The sequence below is a fragment of the Cervus elaphus genome, chromosome 29 (genome assembly GCF_910594005.1).
Source record: "Cervus elaphus chromosome 29, mCerEla1.1, whole genome shotgun sequence".
Taxonomy (NCBI): domain Eukaryota; kingdom Metazoa; phylum Chordata; class Mammalia; order Artiodactyla; family Cervidae; genus Cervus; species Cervus elaphus.
Window position 1 is genome coordinate 60,714,995 of NC_057843.1, and position 23,580 is coordinate 60,738,574.

Here is a 23,580-nt window from a genome sequence, read left to right on the forward strand (position 1 = left end):
TTAGGCTCAGCCTCTGCAGCCACCTCTGGATAGGAAAATATTTTAGGAAAATATCCTAAAAGCATGAGCAAGGTCTTCAAATAGAAGTTGGGCTGTAGAGTAGAACCATCAGGGTCAGAATCTGATCTGTCAGGAGTCCCCTCTGGCCTCCTAATAAGAAAAGATCTGCAGGTCTATGGGTGACCCTGCAGCCTAGAGGAACGCCAAGGACAAGGACCAGAGCTGGCTCTGGCCCTCCTTTCTGATAAGCAAGCACAGGGGCCTCAGTTGAAGGCTTCCCATTCCTCTAACACCGGGATTCTCCAACGCCAGCGTGCTGAGCCCCACCCTCAAGGGTCTGATTCAGGGGGCCTGGGGTGGAGTGCTCAGATTTGCTGGGAACAAGTTCCCACTGCCAGTGCTGCTGGTCAAGGGCCGCACCGCAAGAACTGCTTTAGGGGACGCGATGACCTGATCCTGGTACAAGCGGATACTGAAATGATGACAACTCAGAATGAACATCCCAGAGAGCCAAAAACACAGCTCAGACACAAACTACAGTGAGCTCATTCCCAGTGCCCAACCCTGACACCACCCAGAAGAACCACCGAGCAGGTCCCAGGTCACTGCTGCTTCCAGTGGCTGGCCCAGAACCTTCCACTGAGATCTCTAGTAGAATCCTCCACCAACAAACAATGCCACATCCAAACAAAACTCAGTTAACAGATGTCAGAATGACCCGAGCTGCGCTCTGTGGGAACGTGACTTCCCAACTTTGTGGGTGCCCCCCCCTCCCCGACGGCCCCTGTGACTCACAACAGGGGCTGACACTTTCCTGCAGCCCCCTCACCCCCATCTCACCATCCTAGTGACCCCAAAAAAAGAAACCACTGCCTTGGCCTCTAAGAATCTGGCCTAGGAGACAGAGATTGATCTACTGAAATCCTTACTGAACAATATGCGCCAGGCAGCACACAGGGTTAGGGGACAGAAAGGCTCTCGTCCACAGGGTCCCCCCACCCTCCGCTGTGGGCATGTCCTCCAAGCCATATCAGTGGCAACTTTAGAGAAGGTGACCAGAGGCGACCAGACTTTGGTTGGGGCAGATGGTGACCTGGCAAGCAAGGAAGGGCTCCAAGGGCCATGGAGGGCTGAAAGGGCAGGTGCTTTGAAGAGGAAGCTCTGCAGATGGTGCCCTTTTGGTCTTAGACAGATCAAGGGCTTCAGTGGGTCCCAGCTCTTGAGGGAGGCTCTGTTACGGAAAGCTCAGCCCCAGCAGCGCAGAGATCACTAAGGACCAGCGACTGGGCAAGGCGTCTCCGAGCCCACCTGCAGGGAGCAGAGGAGACAGGACTGGTGCTGGGGGCAGGCACTAAACCCCACCGTATGCCTGGGTTGCCGAACGGCGGCCAGCCATGGGTTAAGGAACCAGATTCTAGATGACAATAAAAATAACTGCCACCCCTTGCACGGTGCTTACTATGAGTCAGGCACTCCTCTTAGCACTTTCAGAACACATGCAATCCTCACACGCACCCTAAGGGTTAGTTATCGTTATTATCCCCATTTTTAAGAGGAAGAAACTCAGTAATTCTCACGGTCACACCCCTGGGAGCGGCAGGATCAGGGGCAATGACCCGGAACCTTCACCACAAATTCCTTGAGCTAGGAGGCTCTCAGAGGTCAATCGACCCAACTCTCTTATCTTACAGAGGGGAAACTGAGGCCAAGAGAGACTGAGAGGTCTGTTCAATGGTACTAAGCTGGTTAGTTTAGCATCCTGGGATCAGGAATCCAAAGAATAACTTAGTGCAGATGGTTTGGTAGACCACAGAACCAGGGGCTGGGAGAATAGGCTCAAATAAGCCTCTGGCTGTCTGCTGGTCCTCAGCCACCCCGGCTCACTAACTTCATCTCCACCGCATCCCCGCCTTATCCTATGCCTTCGGTGCACACACAGACACCACTCAGCAGCCCTAACCCTAATCCTAGTGACCTCTGCCTCCACTCAGCTCTGGCTATTCATTCATCACCAGGGCTTGCCCCCCAGTCCCTACATCCGTCCCCAGCTCAGCCACAGCTTCCCATTCTTCAAGCTCCTTCATCCCTACACTCTCAAGCTTTTCAGAGACTTCCAGAGCTACACTTTCCTCAAGCCCACAGGCCACCGCCTGTCCACTGCTCCCCACCCCGGGTCCCATGGACCACCCACTCAGCAGCACTCTCTTTAAAACCACTTTTACCTTTTCTTCCACCTGGTGATTTTGATGAGCAACCAGAGTTGAGAACTCAAAGGAGGAGGCCTGACACTTACTGACCTTGAAGCCAGGTCCACTCCTCCCTGGCCTTCCATGCCGCAGGCTCTGTGCCTTCACAGATGTTGGCACATCGTAGGCCATATCCGTATTTTTTGAGTGAAAGGATATGCATTCCTAGGGCTTGTCCCAAGTACCAGGGGAGGTGAGAATGTCCATTTAATGAACTCCAACTATGCACAAGTTTTTCATTTATGTTTTTTCATCTAACCCTCTCATCTCCCAGTGCCTGTGAGGTGGGGATAAATATCTCTACTTTATACAAGGGAAACTGGATCTCACTGAGGTGTAGTGAATTGCCTGGAGCCACAAAGCTCTTGCTTGGCAGATCTGGGCTTAGAGATCTTCTGGTACCAAGTCTTTCTTTCTCTCCTCTGATATAAGTCTTTGACCCAGAGAGGGTAGAGCTGAAGCAAGTGCCATCTTTCTGGTCACTAGTTCCCCATGGACCCCTGACTGTCCTGGCAGCAGCTTTAGATCTGGTACACCCAAGCCAACAAGGTGAAGTGAACTGCCTGGGGTCCAAGCCACCGCTTGGCAAAGTGGGGCTCAGAGATCGGCTTATCTGATCCAAGGCCGAAGCAGCTCTGGGTCACTGCACACTAGCTTTGAATCTCATGGACGGGGGCTCCAAGGAGCAGCTGGTTCCAAGGTGGGATAACCCTCAGCCCTCTACCCCTTTCAGTAGGTTAAGGTTTTAATTAAGGCTTCCCCCCATTCCCCTCTAACTTGAGGATTGCTTTCATTTGACATTCCTTCCAGAATTCCGGAACAGAAGTGCTTGATGCTGCTGATCGACCAGTTTCATAAAAGGAATCCAGTTTCCTCTGCACTCATGAAAAGCTGTTAGCCCCTGGCGAGTTTCCAGGGTCTGCACTCCAGTGATGCAGCCAGACATCGGGAGAGGGATGCCAAAGCCCTTGGGCACAGAGAGGAGTCAGCTGGGCTGAGAGATTAAAATCGAGAGGGGTCCTTGCCAGCAATACCACCAAGCAACATCCTGTCCTTAGAAAAGAGGCTTCCCACTGAGATGTCCTGAAACCTGGCTGAAGGCTCTCACACAGCCGTGCGGGGACAGACAGGTGGCACCAAACTGGCATCTCCTGACCCCCGTGAGGTCAGAGGAAAGGAGAAAACACTGACCAACAGTCTGGCAGGCTTCCAGCCTCAGCTAGGCTCTTTACCAGCAAGTGCCCCGGGGCAAGAAGGCACCTGTCCCCTGTGAGTCTCAGTTTCCTCATCTGTAAAATGGGAACCATAACCTCTCCCTAAAGGGCAGCTAGCTGTTTGCAAATCTACAAAGCTTGGGGCTGATCACATATCCTCTTTAAACCAAAGATTGGGGTTTTTCAAACCTCTCTACACAAAGGTAGTTCTCATGTGACATCAGGTAGTCAGTTAGGGATGGAAAGAAGGAGTCAATGGGCTGTCTGGATCTGGAGTCTAGATTCTTGGATTCAGTCTTGACTTCTCTGTCAACAATCTTTCATGACTTCAGAGGTGCTTGGAAGCCCTGAACTTTGTTCCTTCCTCTCTCTGGGCCTCAGTCTCCCCTTCTGTACAATGAGGAGGTTGGGGGAGATGTCTCTAAGAGCCCTTCAGGCTGGGTCAGCCACAGACTCCATTGCAAAAAAGCAGGTCCCTCCAAGTCTCGGCAGAGTCTCACGTGGATGGGGCCACAGGACTGGCCCCACCCACCCTCATCATTAATCTGCTTCACACTCATTCCAGAACTTTCGAGGCTGCCGTATAAAGGGCAGGCTTCCAGCAACAGCCTCTTCAGGGTTTGGCAGTGAGTCGCTCCCACTGGAGGTCAAGTTCTCTCTGCACCTCTGCCTGGGGACTGGGAAACAGAGGTGGGAAGCGGAGGGCCATTCTTGTCAGGGAAAAGCTGGCCTGGTTTGGATGACTGCAGACCACTTCTGCTTTTCAAGCGCCTCTGAAAATATCCCTCTCGGTGCATAAACTGTATAGCTTGCAAAACTCTTTGAAATTCATGACTCATCTGATTTTGGCAGGAGGTCTGCAGGATGGGCTTGGGAAGGGTTATTGTCCCCATTTTATAGGGGCGGAAACTGCAGCTCAGAGAAGTGAGGTGACTTCGCCAAGGTCTCACAGCTAACACATGGAGTGGCCTCTCCTTCCCAGGGAAGGATGCGGCAGAGCCTCGGAGAGGTAAGTGCAGAGCTGGCGTGGAAACCGGGTCTGGGGGTCCCCGGCCCTGCTCTGCTCCACCTCCCCCAACTCATCCCCCCACTGACAGAAGGGGTGAGTCCTCCCCAGCTCCTCTGACAGAGGTCTGCCTACACACCCACCTCACACATTTCCCTGAGGATCTGCTCACAGTGGTTTCTCTTTTTTTCTCTTGGGCTCCTAAGCAAACCTGGACTGAATCATCTTGTGGGGAAGCTCCAAGGACCAAGAGCACACTAGAAGAAGACAGGAAAGTAGGGACTCTAAAGAGATGAGGAAGAAAAAAAAAAAAAAGAAACCATTCTGCACTCCGCTGAATGGAGAAAGCTTTTTAAGATTTGCTAATATCCGCTGTTTGTAAAAATGTGTGGAAATTTTCAAAGCGGTTGGAGGAACTAGAAATTAGAACAGGCTTTCTGGAGGTCAGTTTGTCTGAACGTTTTAAATGTCCCAGTAATTCTACTTCTAGAAATGTACTGTGAAGACGCACGCCTAGGTGGAAAGGTGCTGGCTGTGATATCAAAAAGCTGTAAACATTCAGTAATTTACCATCTATTCACCCGAAAAGAACATCATAGCCCATTAATAAGAACGAAGTCAATCAAGATCTCGAAGACCTGTTGCAAAGTGAAAAATGCAAAATATCTACCTAGTATGAGGACATTAGGTTTAAAAGTACTGAAAAAGGTCTGGGCAGATGAACAATTCACAGAAAGCCGGCCTTGACTTGGAAGAGAGAGTGGATTGGGTAAAGCAGCCCTTGTCTTTCTTTCTTTTTTTTTTTTTTAACTATATGTAATTTAACTCTTCTTTTCCTTGCAACAACAACAGCAAGCCTCAGAACACCAAGTATTGATGTATATTTGTAAATCATGCAAACAAACAAAAACTAAAAAAAAACCCACCCAGTCCACAGTGACTTTGGAATCTTCATTCCAAGCCGGCTTCTCCCCAAATTCTCCTCACAGGAGAAACACTCTTGGTGGCACCTCATGATTTTAGATCATCACTAGGTTCGGCAGCAAGAACAACACATCTACAGGGGTGGTGAGGGAATAAACCACATGATTTAGCCAAAAGGCACAGTGGAAGGGAAGGTTCCGCTCCTGAGCTATGCGAGTTGGAGGTCTCCACCGGCCCCACGCACAGCCCAATGCCTCAGCAGCTCCAAGGCCCGGAACAGCGCCCACCCTGACGGACGGTCTCGCCCCTGGCCTGGAGGTGGTGAGGGGCGCCTCCCAGAAGCCTGTACCTCTGAGAAGCGCTGCACATCCTGGGTCAGCGTGCCCACCCGTCTCCACTGGTAGTGCTTCAGCAACTTCAGGATGGCTGGATTCACCGCGTTATCCGATGGGACCGTCCGGAAGAAGTAAGGGTATTTCTTCTTATCTGCTAGCACAGGGGTGGTGGCGGCAAAGGAGAGCTGGAAAACACAAAAGAGACAGCATTTTACTGCGGGGACCTCATAGCTGTGGGCCCAGGATCTTTCCTAAGGGAGCAGAGGTCTTTAGTTCTCACTTCAGGTACAAGCACACCGGCAAAATACTTTTAACCTTCTTACTGCAAAAGTAACAGGTTACAACTGAAGAGGCTTTTAAAAATGCAAAATAAGGAGAAAGAACCTTCGTTAATGTTGTCGTCTGCCTCCTTCAGATCCTTTCTCTGTGCATGACGACCAACTAAAAAAAGATTCTTGAGATCATTCTATATACACATTTGAACTGTTTGTTTATTCCCTCATTAAACACTGTCTTAAAAGCATTTAACCATTCTGTTAAAACTTCTTGCAAACATTTTAGCATGTAAACCTTTTAATAGTTCCATAACATTCTAGCATCTGAACATACTGCAATTTACTAAATTGTGTTTAATTTGGGGACATTTAGACTATTTCTAATTTGTCATTATTATCATATTATTCTACAAGCACCTTTGTGCTTAGCATTTCCCCCCTATATTTCAGGTTTTTTCCATAGGATAGTCTAAGATGTGAAATTTCCCAGAGAAAGAATGTGAGCTTTTAAAGACATGGGATGATTTGAGAGAATAGCACTGAAACATGTACATTAACATATGTAAAATATACAACCAGTCCAAGTTCGATACATGAAGCAGGCCACCCAAAGCCAGTGCTCTGGGACAACCAGAGGGATAGGGTAGGGAGGGAAGTGGGAGGGGGTTTCAGGATGCGGGGGACACATGTACACCTGTGGCTGATTCAAGTCGATGTAAGGCAAAAACCAGCACAATATTGTAAAGCAATTATCCTTCAATTAAAATAAAGAAATTAATTAAAAAAATAAAGACTTCACACTTACTTCCAAAAAAGACTTCATCAATCTGCACACCCACTAGCCAGGTATAACTATAGAGGATCAATCTTACCACATTCTTGTCAACAGACAGAAATAAAACATCTTTCTATCTAATTTATTAATGATTTATCACTGAAAAACTGGAATCATATTACATTTATTGGTTATACATTATGTTGAACCTTTTTCTATGTGGCTGATTACTAGTCATAGGTCCTATTTTAGGAATTGCTTTTTCATGTCTCTTGTTTATTTTTTGAGTGGTATTCTAATGCTTTTCTTATCAAATTTAATGAAGACTGTTATACGTACAGCATTCAAACTCAAGCTATTACAGGTGCTGCAAACACCCCAGCTTCTTTGCTTTTACATTTCATGTGTGTATATTCTAATTTACAGTCAGTAGTCAAATCTGTCCATCTTTCCCTTTATTAGTCTTTCTTTTTCTTTTAAGTGCCTATGAGTTGCTAAATTGGATTTTAATTATCTGTCCTACAGGGCCCAGCATAAATGTCACCTCTTCTATAACATTTCTTCTGATCTCTGCTTTCTCTTCCCCTCAGCCTCATCCACAGAAGGTGGTTATCAAATTTTTTGATCTTTGCAGTGTGATGGTGGAAAAATGGCACCTTCTTGTAGTTCTGATTTGCATTTACCCTATTAAGAGTGAGGTTGAGGATCTCTCTGATGTTGAAGAACAATTTGCAGTATCTTTCTGGAAAGTATTCACATCCTTTGCTTGCTTTCCAATTGGACTTTGAGTCTTTCCCTTACTGGTGAGCAGAAGCGAGGAGACTCGCCCTTTGTGATGTAAGTCGCTAATTCACCTTCAGTCTGTACCTTTGCTTTTGATGTTTCTCATGATGCCCTTTGCCATACAGAGGTGTTTGCGTGTGTGTGTGTGTGTGGCTGAATTTATTAATTTCTTTCCTTTCTGTTTTCAGGCTTTATGTCATATTTAGAAAAACCTTCCCCAGCCTGAGAGTGTAAAAGAACCCCTCCATGGTGCCGTCTAGCCTGTCTGTCGTCCTCCCATCTATTCTCCAAGGTGGCGCCTGGTGAGGGAGGAGGAAGATTCTGTACCCACATGTGACGAGCGCTGACCCAACTGACGGTTAGGCTTAACGTGATCCTGTGGCCCCTGACAGATTATTTTGTTTTTCATGTGTCTAGCAAGTATTTTGGAGAAGGCAATGGCACCCCACTCCAGTATTCTTGCCTGGAAAATCCCATGGATGGAGGAGCCTGGTAGGCTGCGGTCCATGGGGTCGCTAAGAGTTGGACACGACTGAGCGACTTCACTTTCACTTTCACACATTGGAGAAGGAAATGGCAGCCCACTCCAGTGTTCTTGCCTGGAGAATCCCAGGGACGGGGGAGCCTGGTGGGCTGCCGTCTATGGGGTCGCACAGAGTCGGACACGACTGAGGTGACTTAGCAGCAGCAGCAGCGGCATCAAGTATTTAATAAACTCTTGTATAGTTTTTTGTTGTTGATGAGAACTGGTAGCTCCAGAATTTTGTGACCACTGCCATGGTTATGTCTGTGCATCACTTGTTAACGCTACTTGGTTTAGGCTAACCTTCAGTATGCTTCATTAACCAAACTTCGTGCTCAGAATGCCTAAGTGTTGTTTTATTTTTGGCCATGCTGCGCAACTTTCAGGATCTTAGTTCCCTGACCAGGGTTGAACTCATGCCCTCAGAAGTGAAAGTGGGGAGTCCTAACCACTGGACCACCAGGGAATTCCCAATACTATTTTTAAAAAGTAGTATTTCCTTCCTTCTTTTGTTTCGTTTAAATCTTTGATCCGGAGAGGGCAAGGCTGAAGCAAGATCTCCCTTTGCTGCTACCAGCTTTCTCCCCCAACGTTTGCTACTCCGGCAGCTCGAGATTCAGTATAGCTCAGAGTCCAGCTTCAGCATCTTGGGAAGAAACATCCTGGCACCCCCAGCCCCCAGCTGAAGTTGCTTTGCTGCTCTTCCTGTGACCTGAGGAAGTACTCCTTCCCCCCCAAGACTTCAGCAGAGCAGGGCAATGGCAATCTTGTCCCTTTGGTGACCTGGCTCGGGCAGTAGGTTGCCACTTCCTAGCATCCCCGGATCTCCTTGGTTCACTTGGCAGCCTCAACAGGTCCCATTTGTTGGAGCTGAACATACAACAACCCATCAGCTGTCACCAGAGCTAGAGAGCACCTATAGAAAGCAATTTCTAAGATCCCCACAGACATAGGACACCATCCCAAGTTTGGCAGAGGTCAAGGATAGATCAGCTGTTAAAAAAACTGGGGGGTAGAGTAAGCCCCAATAGGGAGTACCCAGAGAGAGGAAATCCCAGTTGGACACAATGAGGACACTCATATCCAGAGCGGTCCAGCAAGGGAAGGCCTGCTGACGGAAGTAGTAAGATCCCCGTGTCTGGAGCCGTGCAAACGGAGGCTAGCCCGTGGCCCAGAAAGCACACAGAGGGGCCTCAAAGTGTCTGAGAGCTCTGGAAAAGCTCTATGAAAACACCTGTGGGCATGCATATGCATTCAGACACACACGTTTTTCTGAAAAGGGGATCCACGGCTGCCATCAGATTTATAACAAGGATCTTACAACCAAACAAAGTGAGCACACCTGCCTGAAGGTGATACTTAGGTCCCATAGTGATGTAAGAAAACAGAAGCTCTCTACAGTCTGCTCAGACCCAGTATCTGTGACTCTTCTCTCAAGATTAAAACAACACTTCCAGTTTCCTATGGTCAGTGTAAGAAGGAGCTATTAAAAAGTCAGGGAGACACTATTTCAGGACCTGGGATGGTATATGTGCAATTGCATCCCCAAAAATGCTTATCTAATACAATTTGGAAAATATTGGTTTTCTGATGTGATTTCTGAATCACACTCTGGTTGATACTTTGCTGTTATTGTCCCATTAGTTCCAGGTCCACAATTAATTGTTGCTTGAACAACCTCATATGTTTGCCCTGTAGGTAATTACAGTGGTTACTGTTCAGTGAATAAATGGCCCATTGTGTTTACAATGGGCTTGGAGTACAATATATGCCCCGGGTCTAAATCATGTTGGGTGCAAAATATTAACTGGCACTGACATTTTCTGCACCATTTGAGATAATGCACACTTTGATTAGATTGCTTTGCATCACTGTTCTTCTAGCTTTAGCCTCCTAAAACTTTCTTCTACCGGCAAAGGCTGCAGGCGCTGGGGAGCACTGCTGGACTTGAGAACCGAAGGAACCTGAGAAGTCATCTAGTTCTGGGGTTCTCTCTCCACTCTGGCTACACACTGGAGTCACATGAGGAGACTGTTTAAAATACTGATGACTTCGTCCCATTCCAAACCAAGTGAATCAGAATCTCTGGGCATAGAGCCCAGGTATCAGTATTATTTAAAAACTTCCCAAGGTGATTATGGAGCCCAGTGAAGGTTGAGAATCATTGATATAGCTCAACAGCCCTAGTTTTGAATAAGAAGACTAAGGTCCTGAAATGGAAAGACATCGAGATACCCACCAAAGTGAGTAAGAGGTAGAAACAGAATTCGAACCCAGAGCTAAAGCACTCTAACATCTGTGCCCTTTCTTCCTCTGATGGCCATCCTCTGCGGCCTGTGGGCCAGGCTTTCCCCCTCCAGAACAGTCACCCAGTATTTGCAACACGTGGCCTGTCAGCATCAGGAACCCCATTCAAAGATCCAATCTCTTGCCTCGTTTCACATAACCAAGTCCATTTCTAGACAGACTATGGTTGAGGTTTCAAGTTAATCCCTACCAAGGAGAGAGTACTTTTAAATTTATTTTACAGTTTTGTTATCATTTCTAGTTTTATTGTATTGTTTTGAGAATTTGGTGTATACAGTGTCTGCTTTTGGAATTTATTGAGTTTTTTTTTGGGGGGTGGCTTATTATACAATCAATTTTTGTGAAAGTTCCATGGTAGCCAGTAAAACAGATGCAGTCTCTAGTTGTAAGCTATAAAATTCTTTATCAAACTTTTGATGCATAAGAGGTATAACCCAACTAACCAATTATATTACTAACACGTGCTTTGTATTTTTGTCTACTTGACAATCAAAGACCGAGAGGTATGTTGAGCTTTTTTCTATTGTCTCTGACAATTTCTCCATGTTACTCAAATTTTTTGCTTTTTACATTTTGATTTTATGTTGTTTTGAAGATAAGTGCTCATTACATCGTTATTTTTCAGCAATGTATATATACCCTTCTCTGGTGCAAACTGCAGGTGCTTACCAGAGAATCACTGAATGATTTGAGAATTAAAATATTTATCAAGATAAAATAACCCTGTTTGTCGTTTATTGCTGTTTGTTTCATATAATATCTTGCTCAATATTAATACTGAATTAATATCTTGATATTAATGTTGAAACCCTTTATTTTTTTCTTGCATTTACCTGTCATAGCTCTGATTCTCCTTTTATTTGTATTCCATTAAGATTGTTTTTAAGAATATTTCTTGAAATGAGGACATGAATGGATCTTAAAATACATGCTTATTGTTGCAATAAATACTTGACGTTGCATTCATCATCTTGCTGGCAGTCGTTTTTTTAAAAAATGTTTCCTTTTGTTCCCTTCGGTATTAGACTTCTCCATTCTGGATATATTAATCTTGCTTTTTGTCTTAACCTGTTAGACTATCTTTTCATATTCTGAAGAAGGGTGAGGGGTTGAAAATTTTCTGAGGATGACCCTATGTTGCTCTGACACATGGCAGATATGGATCTATATCTGTATGGATCTATCTATATCTATACATATTTTCTATCTGGATATAAAATTCTTGGGCTACCATTTTTCTGCTTTGAAACTACAAAGTGGTGCAGAGGAGAAACCCGAGGATAGTTTGACTGTTATTCATTTCCAGGTAACTGATTTCCTTTGTTTGGACACCTGAAGAGTTTTTTCCTTTATTCTTAGAATTAAAAAAATTTGCCTAAATAGATGTGGATGCGGCACTCTTGATTTTATCTGGAACACAGGGAAGCCTTCAATCTATATGCTCAAGTCTTTTAACTAAAAAACATATATATGTGTGTGTGTATGTACATACACATATATATACATAAGTATAAATACATTATATAAATGTGGCATTTATATATAATATATAATGCTATATATTCATTATATTTATATTACATTAATATTCATATATATTCTTGCCTCTAGACTACTTGACTATCTACGTGTTGTCTTTCATTCCCCAAATCCATATCTGTCATATTTTTTCTAAGATTTAACATCTTGGTCCTTCTCCTCTACATTCTGAAAGACCATCTCATTTTATCTCTTATTAGAGGGTACCTGAAAATTCAGTCTCACTAATTTCTGGTAAAAGGGCCGTATCATCCACAGTCCCAGCGACAGAGCACCACGGTTCTCATTTCTTCACATACTAACCAACATTCCGCATTACCTGGCTTTCTCCCTTTTTGCTCATCTCTCAAGGATAAGGCAGCTCTTTATTAATAGTTGCTTCTGCAGCCCGCTGAACATAGTGTGGTCGAGAAGCTTTACAGACGTGCCGTTCACGTTCTCTATTCAGTGGGCTTGCTTTTCAAGTCACTCTTAGTGTTACTGTCCTTGCCATATTTTTTATTGCTATTGACTTCTTCCATTTTCTAGTAATTTTGTAATGATCAGAACCCTTTTTGCTCCATCCTATCTCATGTTTCATGGAGACCATGTCTTCTCTGCATATGATTGAAGCTGCCGGAAGTCCAAAGTTTTTTCTTTATCCTACAATAGCTCATCTTCAGAGCTGAATTCTTCCTCTACTTCTGGGTATTGAGAGTCTTTGGTTATTTTTGCAGTATTTTTTCAAAGGTTGAATGTTAGGTATTTTCAATGTACTCATCCTCAAAAGCAAGGCAGGTGTTTTGAGAGGTGGCCTATTAAGAGACGATACATGGATTGCCCATGGACCTATTTTCTGTTTACATTATAATTGAGTATTTTTTCTCAGAAAACTGAGGAACAAGTATTTGAGCACAGATTTTGGTGTCTAGTACACTCCCACCTTACATAGTTCTCTATTAATGAGTGCCTTATTTTCTGATTCTCTGGATCAACACAGTACACTAAATTTCTGTCATGCATTACTGCCAGGAATTTTCTTTTCCGCCTATAAAACTTTACTTTGGAGATTTCTGTTTAAAACTTCTTGTGCTCTCCTGTCTACCCTCTATCTAGCTTTTTCTAGGAATTTTTGGCTCTGTTTGAATTTAGAAAGATAAATGAAAATGAAGAGAAAAAAAGCATCTTGATTGCCTCAAAGATCAGCAACTGTGACTAGAGGCATAGTTGTCCAATTTTCTGATTGGGTGGTAATGAATCTACCTGCAATGCAGGAGACCCAGGTTCGATCCCTGGGTCAGGAAGATTCCCTGAAGAAGGAAATGGCAACCCACTCCAGTATTCTTGACTGGGAAATCCTATGGACAGAGGAGCCTGGTGGGCTAGGGTTCATGGGGTCACAAAAAGTTGGACATGACTAAGTGTTACCCAAGGAAGGAAGGACCTGGGTCCCTAATAGATTCTGGGGGTGGGGTGGGGGGAGAGAAAAGTCTTTTATTTTACAGGGCAGCTGTAATTTCATGTGGCAAGGTTCCGAGTGCCAAGAGACAACATCTGGTAGGATTTTCTCAATCATGTCCCAGCTACTTTATAATCAGTGAAGCTTCCAAACATCTAGACCGTCAGTGAGTCTGAGTCCCTTAGTGCTTTTGAGGTGGGATTTCCTACCCATTTCACAGCTAAATAAACCATGGCCCAGAAAAGTGACACAATCCGTGCAAGTTCAGAGCAGGAAAATGTAATTGGTCTTTTGACTTCATATCTGGTTGTCTTTTTTTTAAAATAAATTTTAATTAATTTATTTATTTATAACTGTACTGGCTCTTCATTGCAGCACATGGGCCTTTTTTAGTTGTAGTTGTTACATCGCTGCGACCCCATGGACTCCAGCACACCAGTCTTCCCTGTCCTTCACTGTCTCCAGAAGTTTGCTCAAACTCATGTCCACTGAGTCAGTGATACCATCCAATCATCTCGTCCTCTGTCACCCCCTTCTCCTCCTGGCCTCAATCTTTCTCAGCATCGGGGTCTTTTCTAATGAGTCGGATCTTTGCATCAGGTGGCTCAAGTATTGAAGCTTCAGCATCAGTCCTTCCAATGAATATCCAGGGTTAATTTCCTTTAGGATGGACTGGTTTGATCTCCTTGCTGTTCAAGGGACTCTCAAGAGTCTTCTCCAGCGCCACAAATAGAAAACATCGACTCTTTGGTGCTCGGCCTTCCTTACGGCCCAGCTCTCACATCTGCTGTGTGCGAGGGGGCTCCCCTGTGTCACCGGGCGCGGGCTTCTCATCCCGGTGACTCCCCTGTTGCAGCGCACAGGCTCCAGGTGCTCGGCATTCAGCAGCTGGGCCCACAGCTTCTAGAGCACAGGCTCAGCAGTTGTGTACATGGGCTCAGCTGCTCCGCGTGGGGTCTTTTCAGACCGGGGATCAAACCTGTGTCCTCTGCGCTGGCATGAAGATTCTTAACCACTTAACCAGACAAGTCCTGGTTCTCTTTCTTCAACCAGCTCTGACCCATCAGTCCAAGATGAAGTGGGGCAATGATCCAAGGCTTGCTCTCTCTTCTGAGACCCACTAGCAAGAGAAGAAACTGCTCATTTCAAGGCTTTCAGGGTGTCTCAAACATAGCTGGTGTCTATGGTGGGCATGGTTGGTCCTGGGAAATTCTGGGGGACACACCCTTAACCAGAAAAGTAGAAGAGGAGGCAGCCATCAGCGTCTCTCTCTGAGTTCTGGCTTGCCGTGGAATATTCTGTAAAAGTTTAGGGTGAGCGTATGGAACTGTGAGTCTCATTCACACTAAGGGCCCACAGGTAGAGAGAACAGGAGAGTGAAGACAACTATACAGGCACTCAGGGAGCTGGAAAACTTGGAAAAGTTACCCTTGTCTCTATGGCTTTGACAGCAAAGCAGAGCATTTCCCCTCTGTGCTGTCTGTTTTTCTCATCTCTAAAAATGATGGGTTGAACCAAAGACTTGAAAGCTTCCTTCATCTGTATACCACACAACTCTATACTTCTCTCTCCCACAACTGAGGAGAATGATTAAAGAATTGGTTAGTTTTGTGTGGGTATGTGTGTCATTTGATCTGATTTATTCTGATAATTGCCATTGTGTTTCACTTCTCTTTGTAGATTCAAGCCTAGGTGAAAAATGTAAATACACCTCCCAATTTCAGGGTCTTTATTAAACTCTCAGCCACTGATGAATTCTTCTCTAAATGTAATTCCTTCTTTACCTGGTTTGGGGCCTCTAGGTTTAACTTGTCTGCAGAAATAAACCATTTTTCAAGTGGAAAATCTAACCAAGAGCAGCCCGGGTTGCTAAATCCTAGGTGAGAAGTGCAGGCCAGATGCCGGGGGGGAGAAGATGATTGAGGCTTGCTCTTTTCTCCACTTGGTTTAATCTCCTTCCATGGGCTTGCTGACTGTTTCTGTAATTAAATGAGGGAGGTATTTGTCATCTAGGGTTCCTTTCAGCCAAGATGAATGGAATGCAACTTTCTCAGGAAGCTTCTGACAAAACCCTGTTTGTGGCCAGTGCCAGGACGTATACAAAGGCGCCAGGCTGTGTGTGTTGGGAACTGGGGTCCACTTCAGATCTACGCCAGGTCACTGCTGCGCTCAAGCCCTGGAGAAAAACTGTTTGGACACAAAGTGCCTCAACACAGATGCCTGTGAGACTAATGTGACGTGGGGTGGCCACAAAACATCTCCCAAGTTAAGGAGGGAAAATGAAAGCCTGGCATTGGGGCGAGTTTCTGCGGCCCCACTCCAATAAGGCTTGCTGAGCAGCACATGCAGACTGGCTCTGGGGCTTGAAACTTCTTCTGGAACCCCGTGGGGACAATCAACCTCCTTCCTATTGATGAAATTTAGTGCTAATCACTCAGAGATGCACAGCAGTTGAGTTGTTACCACCCATGTCCATTGTCGTGTCCTTGAAAACTGGGGACTCGCAACGACTGCTGATGGAGGCAGGGAGGGCATAGTAGTGTTTGCTCCTCATGGAGAGACTGGAGCTCAGAAAGCCACAGCGCCGTGCCCAAGGCCCCATGAGCAGCAAGGGGCAAAGCTGGGATTTGAACTCAGAAATTTTGCCTCCTTCAAGGTATTGCCTAGTGAGCACCTACCTAGGGGCCAGCACTGTGTGCAGGGCTTGACGTGAAGGGCTCACTTTGTCACTGAATGTGCAAAACCACCTATGGGACAGACATTATTTTGATCTGCATTTTCTGATGAAGCAACGGAGGCTCAGAGAGGTTAAGCCACTTGCACGTGATCACACGCCAAGTGACTGGCAAGCAGGGAGACTAATGTCACCAGCTTCCACTCCACAGACCTTTACGCTTCTCCTGTGTGATGAACAACTTCCAAAATTCATTTCCTGCTTTAGCCTAACTTTGATCTTCACAAAACCCCACGATACAGAGTAGACTTTATTGCCCTAATTTTATAGATGAGGAAACTGAAGCTCAGAGAGATAAGTGACTTGCTCAGAGTCACATGTGAGCAAGTGGCAAGGTTAGGGCTCAAACTTGGGACTTTTGTTCTTGAAATCTGGTTCATCTCTCCATCAAAAAGGCTGTTTCTTAGGAAGGCATCCAGGTACAATACGGGAAAGCAAGTGGAACCATTTAAGAGAAAGCAGAAGAAAAAAAAAGATTTGCTTAAAAGAAGAAAAAAACAATACTAAATCCATGGCTTATTATGCTTCAATTGCCTGAGATGCTACAATTCAATTATATGAAGCAAAACTCATATGTATATTTGACATTTTATTGAAGACCAAATTCTTCACATTTTTCTTCTTAAACTTTTATTAGGATTATACACTACATGTATAAGTATATAAAATATATATGTTCAGTTCAAGGAGTAATAATAAAATCAATATTCAACTGTCGATCACCCAGTTTAAGAGAAAAGCTTTTATTTATGTGTAAATATTAAATTGTAAAGTAACTTAATTTTTTGGTCTTTAAGATACTTTTTTTTCCCATGTGGCATCCTGTGACTTTTATTTCTTTCTTTACTCCCCTCTACAGAATTTCTATCATTGTTTTACGTAAAGAAGTTTGCAAAACAAATATTGCTTCCTCAAATCCTTTTTTTCCTCCTTTAGAGTGAAAAGCTGGAGTTAAGTAGAGAAACCACAACCACGCCAGTGCTGAGAAAGCGGTACGGTTCCAGCTTGGACAGGCTGGGGCTGAGTGCGGGCTACACTGCTCCCAATACGTTCCCGGAAAATCACTTCACCTTTGGGGATCGGTCCCCTCCAAACCAGGGTGACAAGCCCCCTCCCCAATCTTAGGGCTATTCTGAGGATCTGAATGCACAGGCATCCAGTTAATGATTGTTAATGTTAGATCACAGTTTCTAGACTGAGAAGTTATGAGAACTGGATGGTATTTCTTACAATTAAGAAAAGCCTTTTTTACTGACAAAATACTTTCCTTCAATAATACCTCAACCCCGTGAGGGCAGAATGGAGGAGAGTTTACCCATTTGAACAGGAGAAACCTCAGAGAATGGAAGGGTCTGCTCACAGTGACGTGGCTACCACCAGGCTGAGACATAATTCTAACTCATAATTAGGATCTAATTCTAAATCCTAACCTAGCAACTTAAAAATGTCTTGTTAATTGGAGGATTTCCTTGGTGATCCAGTGGTTAAGACTCCATGCTTCCAACGAAAGGGGCACAGCCTCCATCCTTGGACAGGGAACTAAGCTCCCACATGCTGGGCAGCATGGCCAATAAATAAATAAATAAAATCACTTTAAAAATGTCTCATTAATTTTAAAAAAGTAACGATTGTTTTGCTTGTCTAACTGTGCACAATTATAACATATGTCTTTAATTTTTATTAAACTTCTGGTTAGATGCCTCATTCACTTCTCCCTTACAGCTTCGTAGGTGACAAATGCAGGAAATTAACAAATTACAACAGAAGACTCCGGTTTCCTCAACTCCTTTGCACTTTGCCTTCAGCTGATGTCTTTAAGGGTAAGAAGCCCTTGTGTGTGATCACAGCTGTGAAGCCAACTGCCTTTTAATTACCACACTGAAAAAATCATGTCTCCTCATGTCAATTTAGCGCCTCTAATTAGTCGATAAGTTGACATCACATCTATGGAGGGGGAAAGGCATGCTGGGGCCCAGCTCGATGCTTGCAGTGGGAGAAGATACAGCATTCCCATCTGCTGAGTCCTCCCGTCTCTTTAGAACCAGCTCCTACTCATCTGTCCAGGACCGCTCACAGCCACCTCCTCCAAGCAGGCTTCCCTGCCATCCCTCAGTTCTTCCAGCACTGTCTCCTTCCCTTCCTGTGGAGTGCTGAGAAGTGATTGATGGCTAGGCCCGTTTCACTGACTGGTCTGGGGGCATTTTGTGGGCTGCCGCCAATCCTCTCTGTAGCTATGAGAGAAAAGAAAAAAGAAGTGGACAGAGGAGGCAATAGGATCACAAGAGGCCTCCATGCCTGCCTTCCAGACAAGAACTCACCATGGTTTTCACACAGAATGGGGCTGAGGAGGAAATGGTTTCTGTGGCTGAGGAAATCATGGTTTTAGCAGGGCCTGTGACCTTGGCGTATCTAAAGGGAGTCCAGGCAAAGCTCTGGGCTGTAGGACTCGACTCAGGAATCACTTGACCAGGACAGGCCAGGACTCCTGAGGGGACCCTGCAACGCCTGCCCCTCCAACGCAAAGACAGAGAGCCCACACAGAGGTCAGAGGGCGGAGGTCACCGGCATCTCAAAGGCCAGGCAATTGGGCTCTAAAAGAAGGGGTCACTGTAGGTTCTATTTACAACTGTGAGCCAACACCTCCCAGAACTGAAGAAGGAGAAGCAGAATGTTGGACTCCAGACCTCTCAGATTTGCTTCATGATCAGTCCTGGGGAAACTGAGTAAGTTAAATCAAGATAAAAGATTCAAAGGTGCTTTCCAAGAATGTGAAGTCTTCTTCAGGGGGACAGAGAAGGTCATCCTGGACCAGTGAGGCTGGGGCTAGGGCCACAAGGAAAGGAGCGTGACTGTGGAACAATCAAGACCCAGGTCTTCCAGGGTAAGCTGCATGCCCACCAGCAGTCCATTAAACCTCAGCCTCCCTACCTATGAAATGCAGAGCGTAAGTCCTGTCAACTCTCCGGGGCTCTTTTTTGTGAAAGGAGAACTTAAGTGTGAAAATGTCCCACAGGAAGTAGGTCCTTGTGCTAACGGAACACGAGGGTTCCGTCACCGCCGCGTCGGCGCGTCCGTCACCGCCTGGTCAGCGCGTCCGTCACCGCCGCGTCAGCGCGTCCATCACCGCCGCGTCGGCGCGTCCGTCACCGCCTGGTCAGCGCGTCCATCACCGCCGCGTCGGCGCGTCCGTCACCTTTCTCTGCCACTCTAGCCTCCTTTCTCACCCTCACTCTCCAGCCTTTCACTTCCCAAGGCATACCAGGCTGTCTCTCATTCCCCCACGAAGAAGCCTTCCTAAACACCTCCCTACACCTCCAGTCTGAGCCAAGCGCACCTCCCCGCCCCCATCACATCTGTCACACTGAACTGTGACTGCATCCCTGCTTCCCTCCAAGACAGTAAGATAACAAGCACTCAAGTTGTTACGTAAGAAGCACACAAATATTAATATTTGTTAAAAAATAAGAAAGCTCTGATCAAAATGCGACTGTTTCAGGGAGGCTAATATGAACCAATAAAGAAGAAATACTTAGTAATAAGGTATTCAAGAATGAATCAAAATCTTGCCAAGTAATGAGTTCACCATCACTGCAGGTATTCAAGGAAATCTTGAGGATCGTCCACCAGGGTCAAGGATGGGACTCCCAAACCAGCAAGGAGTCTGCATGCGACGGTGCTATGTTTTATGTGAACTGGTGGCACATCCAATGGTTTTAGGTGAGCCCCAATCTAATATTTTATATCTTAATAGGTATGTTTTTCTCTTTATTTACTTTTATACTTCTTCTTCTTAGTAAGTGATCCTGATTTTCCATCCATGGTATTTAAATAAAAGTTTGAGTTAATTTAAAGGAAAATACTAAATAAATTAATAACACAAGTGGTATGGAGATTTGGCAAAATCAAGAAAGTCGCAGCCAAATGGTGTCTGGGAAATACGGTGTTGCAGGTGTACAAGAATATATGGCCCTTGGAAATAAAAACTTCAAATCTTCATCACTTTCCACTACATTAAACCATAATATGAATTTAAACAATATAGAATGAGTTAGATTCTTACCTTGAGACTGGAGAATGGGCACTATCAGAAGTACCAAAAAGAGGGTGGATCTCTCAGATGAAATTAATTACATAGAAAAGAAGAGAAATATCTGTAGAAGTAGAAGTGACCTAAGAGTGTTGCCATATTTAGAAATATCGGGGACAACACACATGTACTAAAAACTTATTCTTTATTTACCTGAAATTCAAATTTAACTGAGTGTCCTGTAATCTATCTGGTAATCCTAAGTAACCATCTAAGCCAGAGATGATAAATAAATAGGCTTGAGCCTATGTGACATCATTGACAGGCTGACAGTGGCTGGGGAGAGAGATGGGTTAAACCAGTGAAGAGCGTGTGGCAATCAGTTCGTTACGTCTGCAATTAGCACAGGATGGGGGAAATAATGGCACCAATTCATTCATTTATCTGCCATCCTGGACTTGTCCAACTCCTCCTTTTACACAGTGAGGACCAGGGAAGACAAGGGACTTGACCAGGCTCACAGAGCAAGTCCACAGCTGGGCTGAGCTAAACTCATTTGCTGCTCCATGCTGCCTGCTTGGAATCAAAACAGAATGCTACCAACGCCATGATTATGTAATTTCCGACTACACTCAGTAACCATGCCCACCCACATCATCAGCCAGAATGCGCACAGCCAGCCAATCCCTCCACCTGATCCAGCTTACCGTCATGACCACATTTGAATGCCCCAGAATAACATAAAAGATGCGAAACAAAATCCATTTAAACTTAGAGAGCTCTGTTTAACGAGAGGTGGTTGAGACAGAAAGCACTCGGGGGTCTGAACAACCATGCCTTTCACATGCGATCTTGGGGGCACCCGGCAGTACAGTTTTACATTTGACAGTCTGCCTTATTACAAAGCAGATATTTCACCTACTGTTCATTGAATTGGATGGAATCAAACTAAATTTGTGTCTTCTTTATCTTTCTGTTCTCTTATATTTCTGGGCCTGAGGTTCCTTACTGCTAAAATAAGGAGACTGCACCAGGTGGATTTTTAGTTCAGCTCTAAAATTTCATGATTTTGTAATTCTATGCTTAATTTACAAACCAAGGCAAAATTCTCTCTTTAGGCGAGAAAATAAAAATCACTGGACTAGAGACGTCGCCAGAAGGGTTTTAAGCCAGCCTCTTTCACAAAGAGAATTATTTAGTCTAATTGCTTTATGTCTCCATTTAGATACCAGCCTTTTACTTTCTGCTCTTCTTAATCAAGTTCGTTCATTAGTATTCTCATTCATTCAATAAAGCTGTATTTTCTAGAAAAATTAGAGATGCACTTTCACTTTGACCTAGAAATTCCACTTCTAGGAATTCATCCCCAGCTTACACTCACAGAAATACAACATGTGACCAAGGTTATTCCAACAGGTTGAACACAACCTAAACGTCCATCAATCGGGGACCTGCCATACAAATTACAGGGCACGCGTGCTAAGTCGCTTCAGTCGTGTCCAACTCTTTGTAGCCCGATGGACTGTAGCCCATCAGGCTCCTCTGTCCATGGAATTCTCCAGGTGAGAATACTAGAGTGGGTTGCTATGCCCTCCTCCAGGGGATCTTCCTGACCCAGGGGTTGAATCCAAGTCTCCTGCGGCTCCTGCACTGTTGGCTGAATCTTTACCGCTGAGCCACTGGAGAAGCCCACAGATTACAGTATATTCACACAAAGAAGTGCTACGCAGCTGTAAAAAGAATCAGCAATGTCTTTAAGTAGTGATAAAACAGTAAGCTCCAGGAAAATTAAGTGAAAAAGCAACTTGCCAATAGCATATATATAGTATGTTCACTTTTACATAAGGAGAAAGAAAAATAAACACACACACGCACACGTTTGTGCTTATCTGCAACAAGAAACACGAGAAGAATAAGTCTGAAACTAATAAAAATTGTTATCTACAGAGGTGGCATGGAATAAGAGGGATGTTAGATTGGAGCCAAGAATTCTCTGCTTGTTGAATAGTCTTGACTATAGAGTCATATAAAAGTTGTAAACATTTTACATGCTTTCCCAGAGGTCATACAATCAATTTAAAACACAACACCAAAAATAAGGCACTTAAACACAGATCTATTTGTTCTGAAGCAATTCAATAAATTGTAATCGAATTCAACTGAAATTAACGACACTGAACTCATCTGACTGGATATGTACAAAGATTGTGAGTTAGCTGGAATTCTCCAAGAAAACACTGCAGGATAAGCTGAAATGGTACAATTATTCAGATGAAGGGGAGAAATAAATATTTTAAAATGCCTTAAACCACATTTTGCAATCACTTAGCCTAAGAGAGGATCTGAGAAACAGTAACTCTAGATAGGTTAGTTTGAAATGTACCTAATAGGAAACATCAATCACAAGAAAGTTAAATTAATTTAATTAAATGTAAATTAACTTAAAAATTTTAATTTAAAAATTTGTTTATATTTAAAAAATATAACAGTAGGAAAAACATCAAACCCTGAAAACTGAAAACAAAGGCACTTTAAAGTATATAAATTTTTTTTTAAGTATATAAAGCTGCTAATGTAATCACATGGAGAAAAATCTGTAAAGGGACTTTTGGACACATCTTTATTGACCAAATAAGGAAGGCTATAGTCTCTCCCCACCCCAAACCCCACACAGATTCATAGCTTTTTATTGTGAGAATATGCAAACCTACAAAAAAGTTGAAGAAACAGTACAATGAATACCATATATGTCCTTCACCATTCACCATTTCCATGTCTGCTTTCTTTCCCTATAAATACATACATATATATATGAATATATATGCACACAGACACACATATACATACAGATGCATTTCTGTTTTCAATACATTTGAAGTTAACTTATAGACATTTTGACAGTTTACTCCTAACTAGCTCAGAATGCATCTCCTCATAATGACATTCTCCTGTATCCTTACAGTGTTAGTATCACACTAAATGAACAGTAATTCAGTATTGCCTAATGTATAGTCCACATTCGGATTTCTTCAATTTCCCAAATATGCCCTTTACATTTTAAACATTCAGGATCCCATCGACACATGAGCCTTGCCTTTGATTGTTATATTTCTTTTTCAATCTCTTTTCATCTAAACTAGTGCTCTGCCCTTCTGCCACTGTTCTTGTTTTCTGCAACATTAACTTTTTGGAAGAATCCAGGCCAGGTGAATTGTAGGATGTTTTATATTTGCATGATTATCTCCTGATGGTCAGATTCAAATTAAACCTTTTTTTTGTTTGTTTAAAACATTAAAAATTATAGTTTCATCCAGAGTTCACTGAAAAAAACCTAGAAGCAGTGAACCCCAGTAGCAATGAGCATGCCTAGCAAGCAGGTCGTGATTTCTAAACATGATTCCCCATCAGGAAGAATCAGGACTCTTGGGAGAAGTAGCTGACTCCAAGTCTAAGG

General features: G+C 44.2%; 1 protein-coding gene across 1 annotated transcript in view; it reads right to left on the reverse strand.

Annotated features, from left to right (window-relative positions):
• GABBR2 (gamma-aminobutyric acid type B receptor subunit 2) overlaps positions 1-23,580 on the reverse strand; it is a 359,033-nt gene that overhangs the window by 205,245 nt on the left and 130,208 nt on the right. The window contains exon 3 of the mRNA XM_043890615.1: positions 5,740-5,910. Coding sequence (XP_043746550.1) covers positions 5,740-5,910 — 171 coding nt within the window. The remainder of the gene's footprint in view (positions 1-5,739; positions 5,911-23,580) is intronic.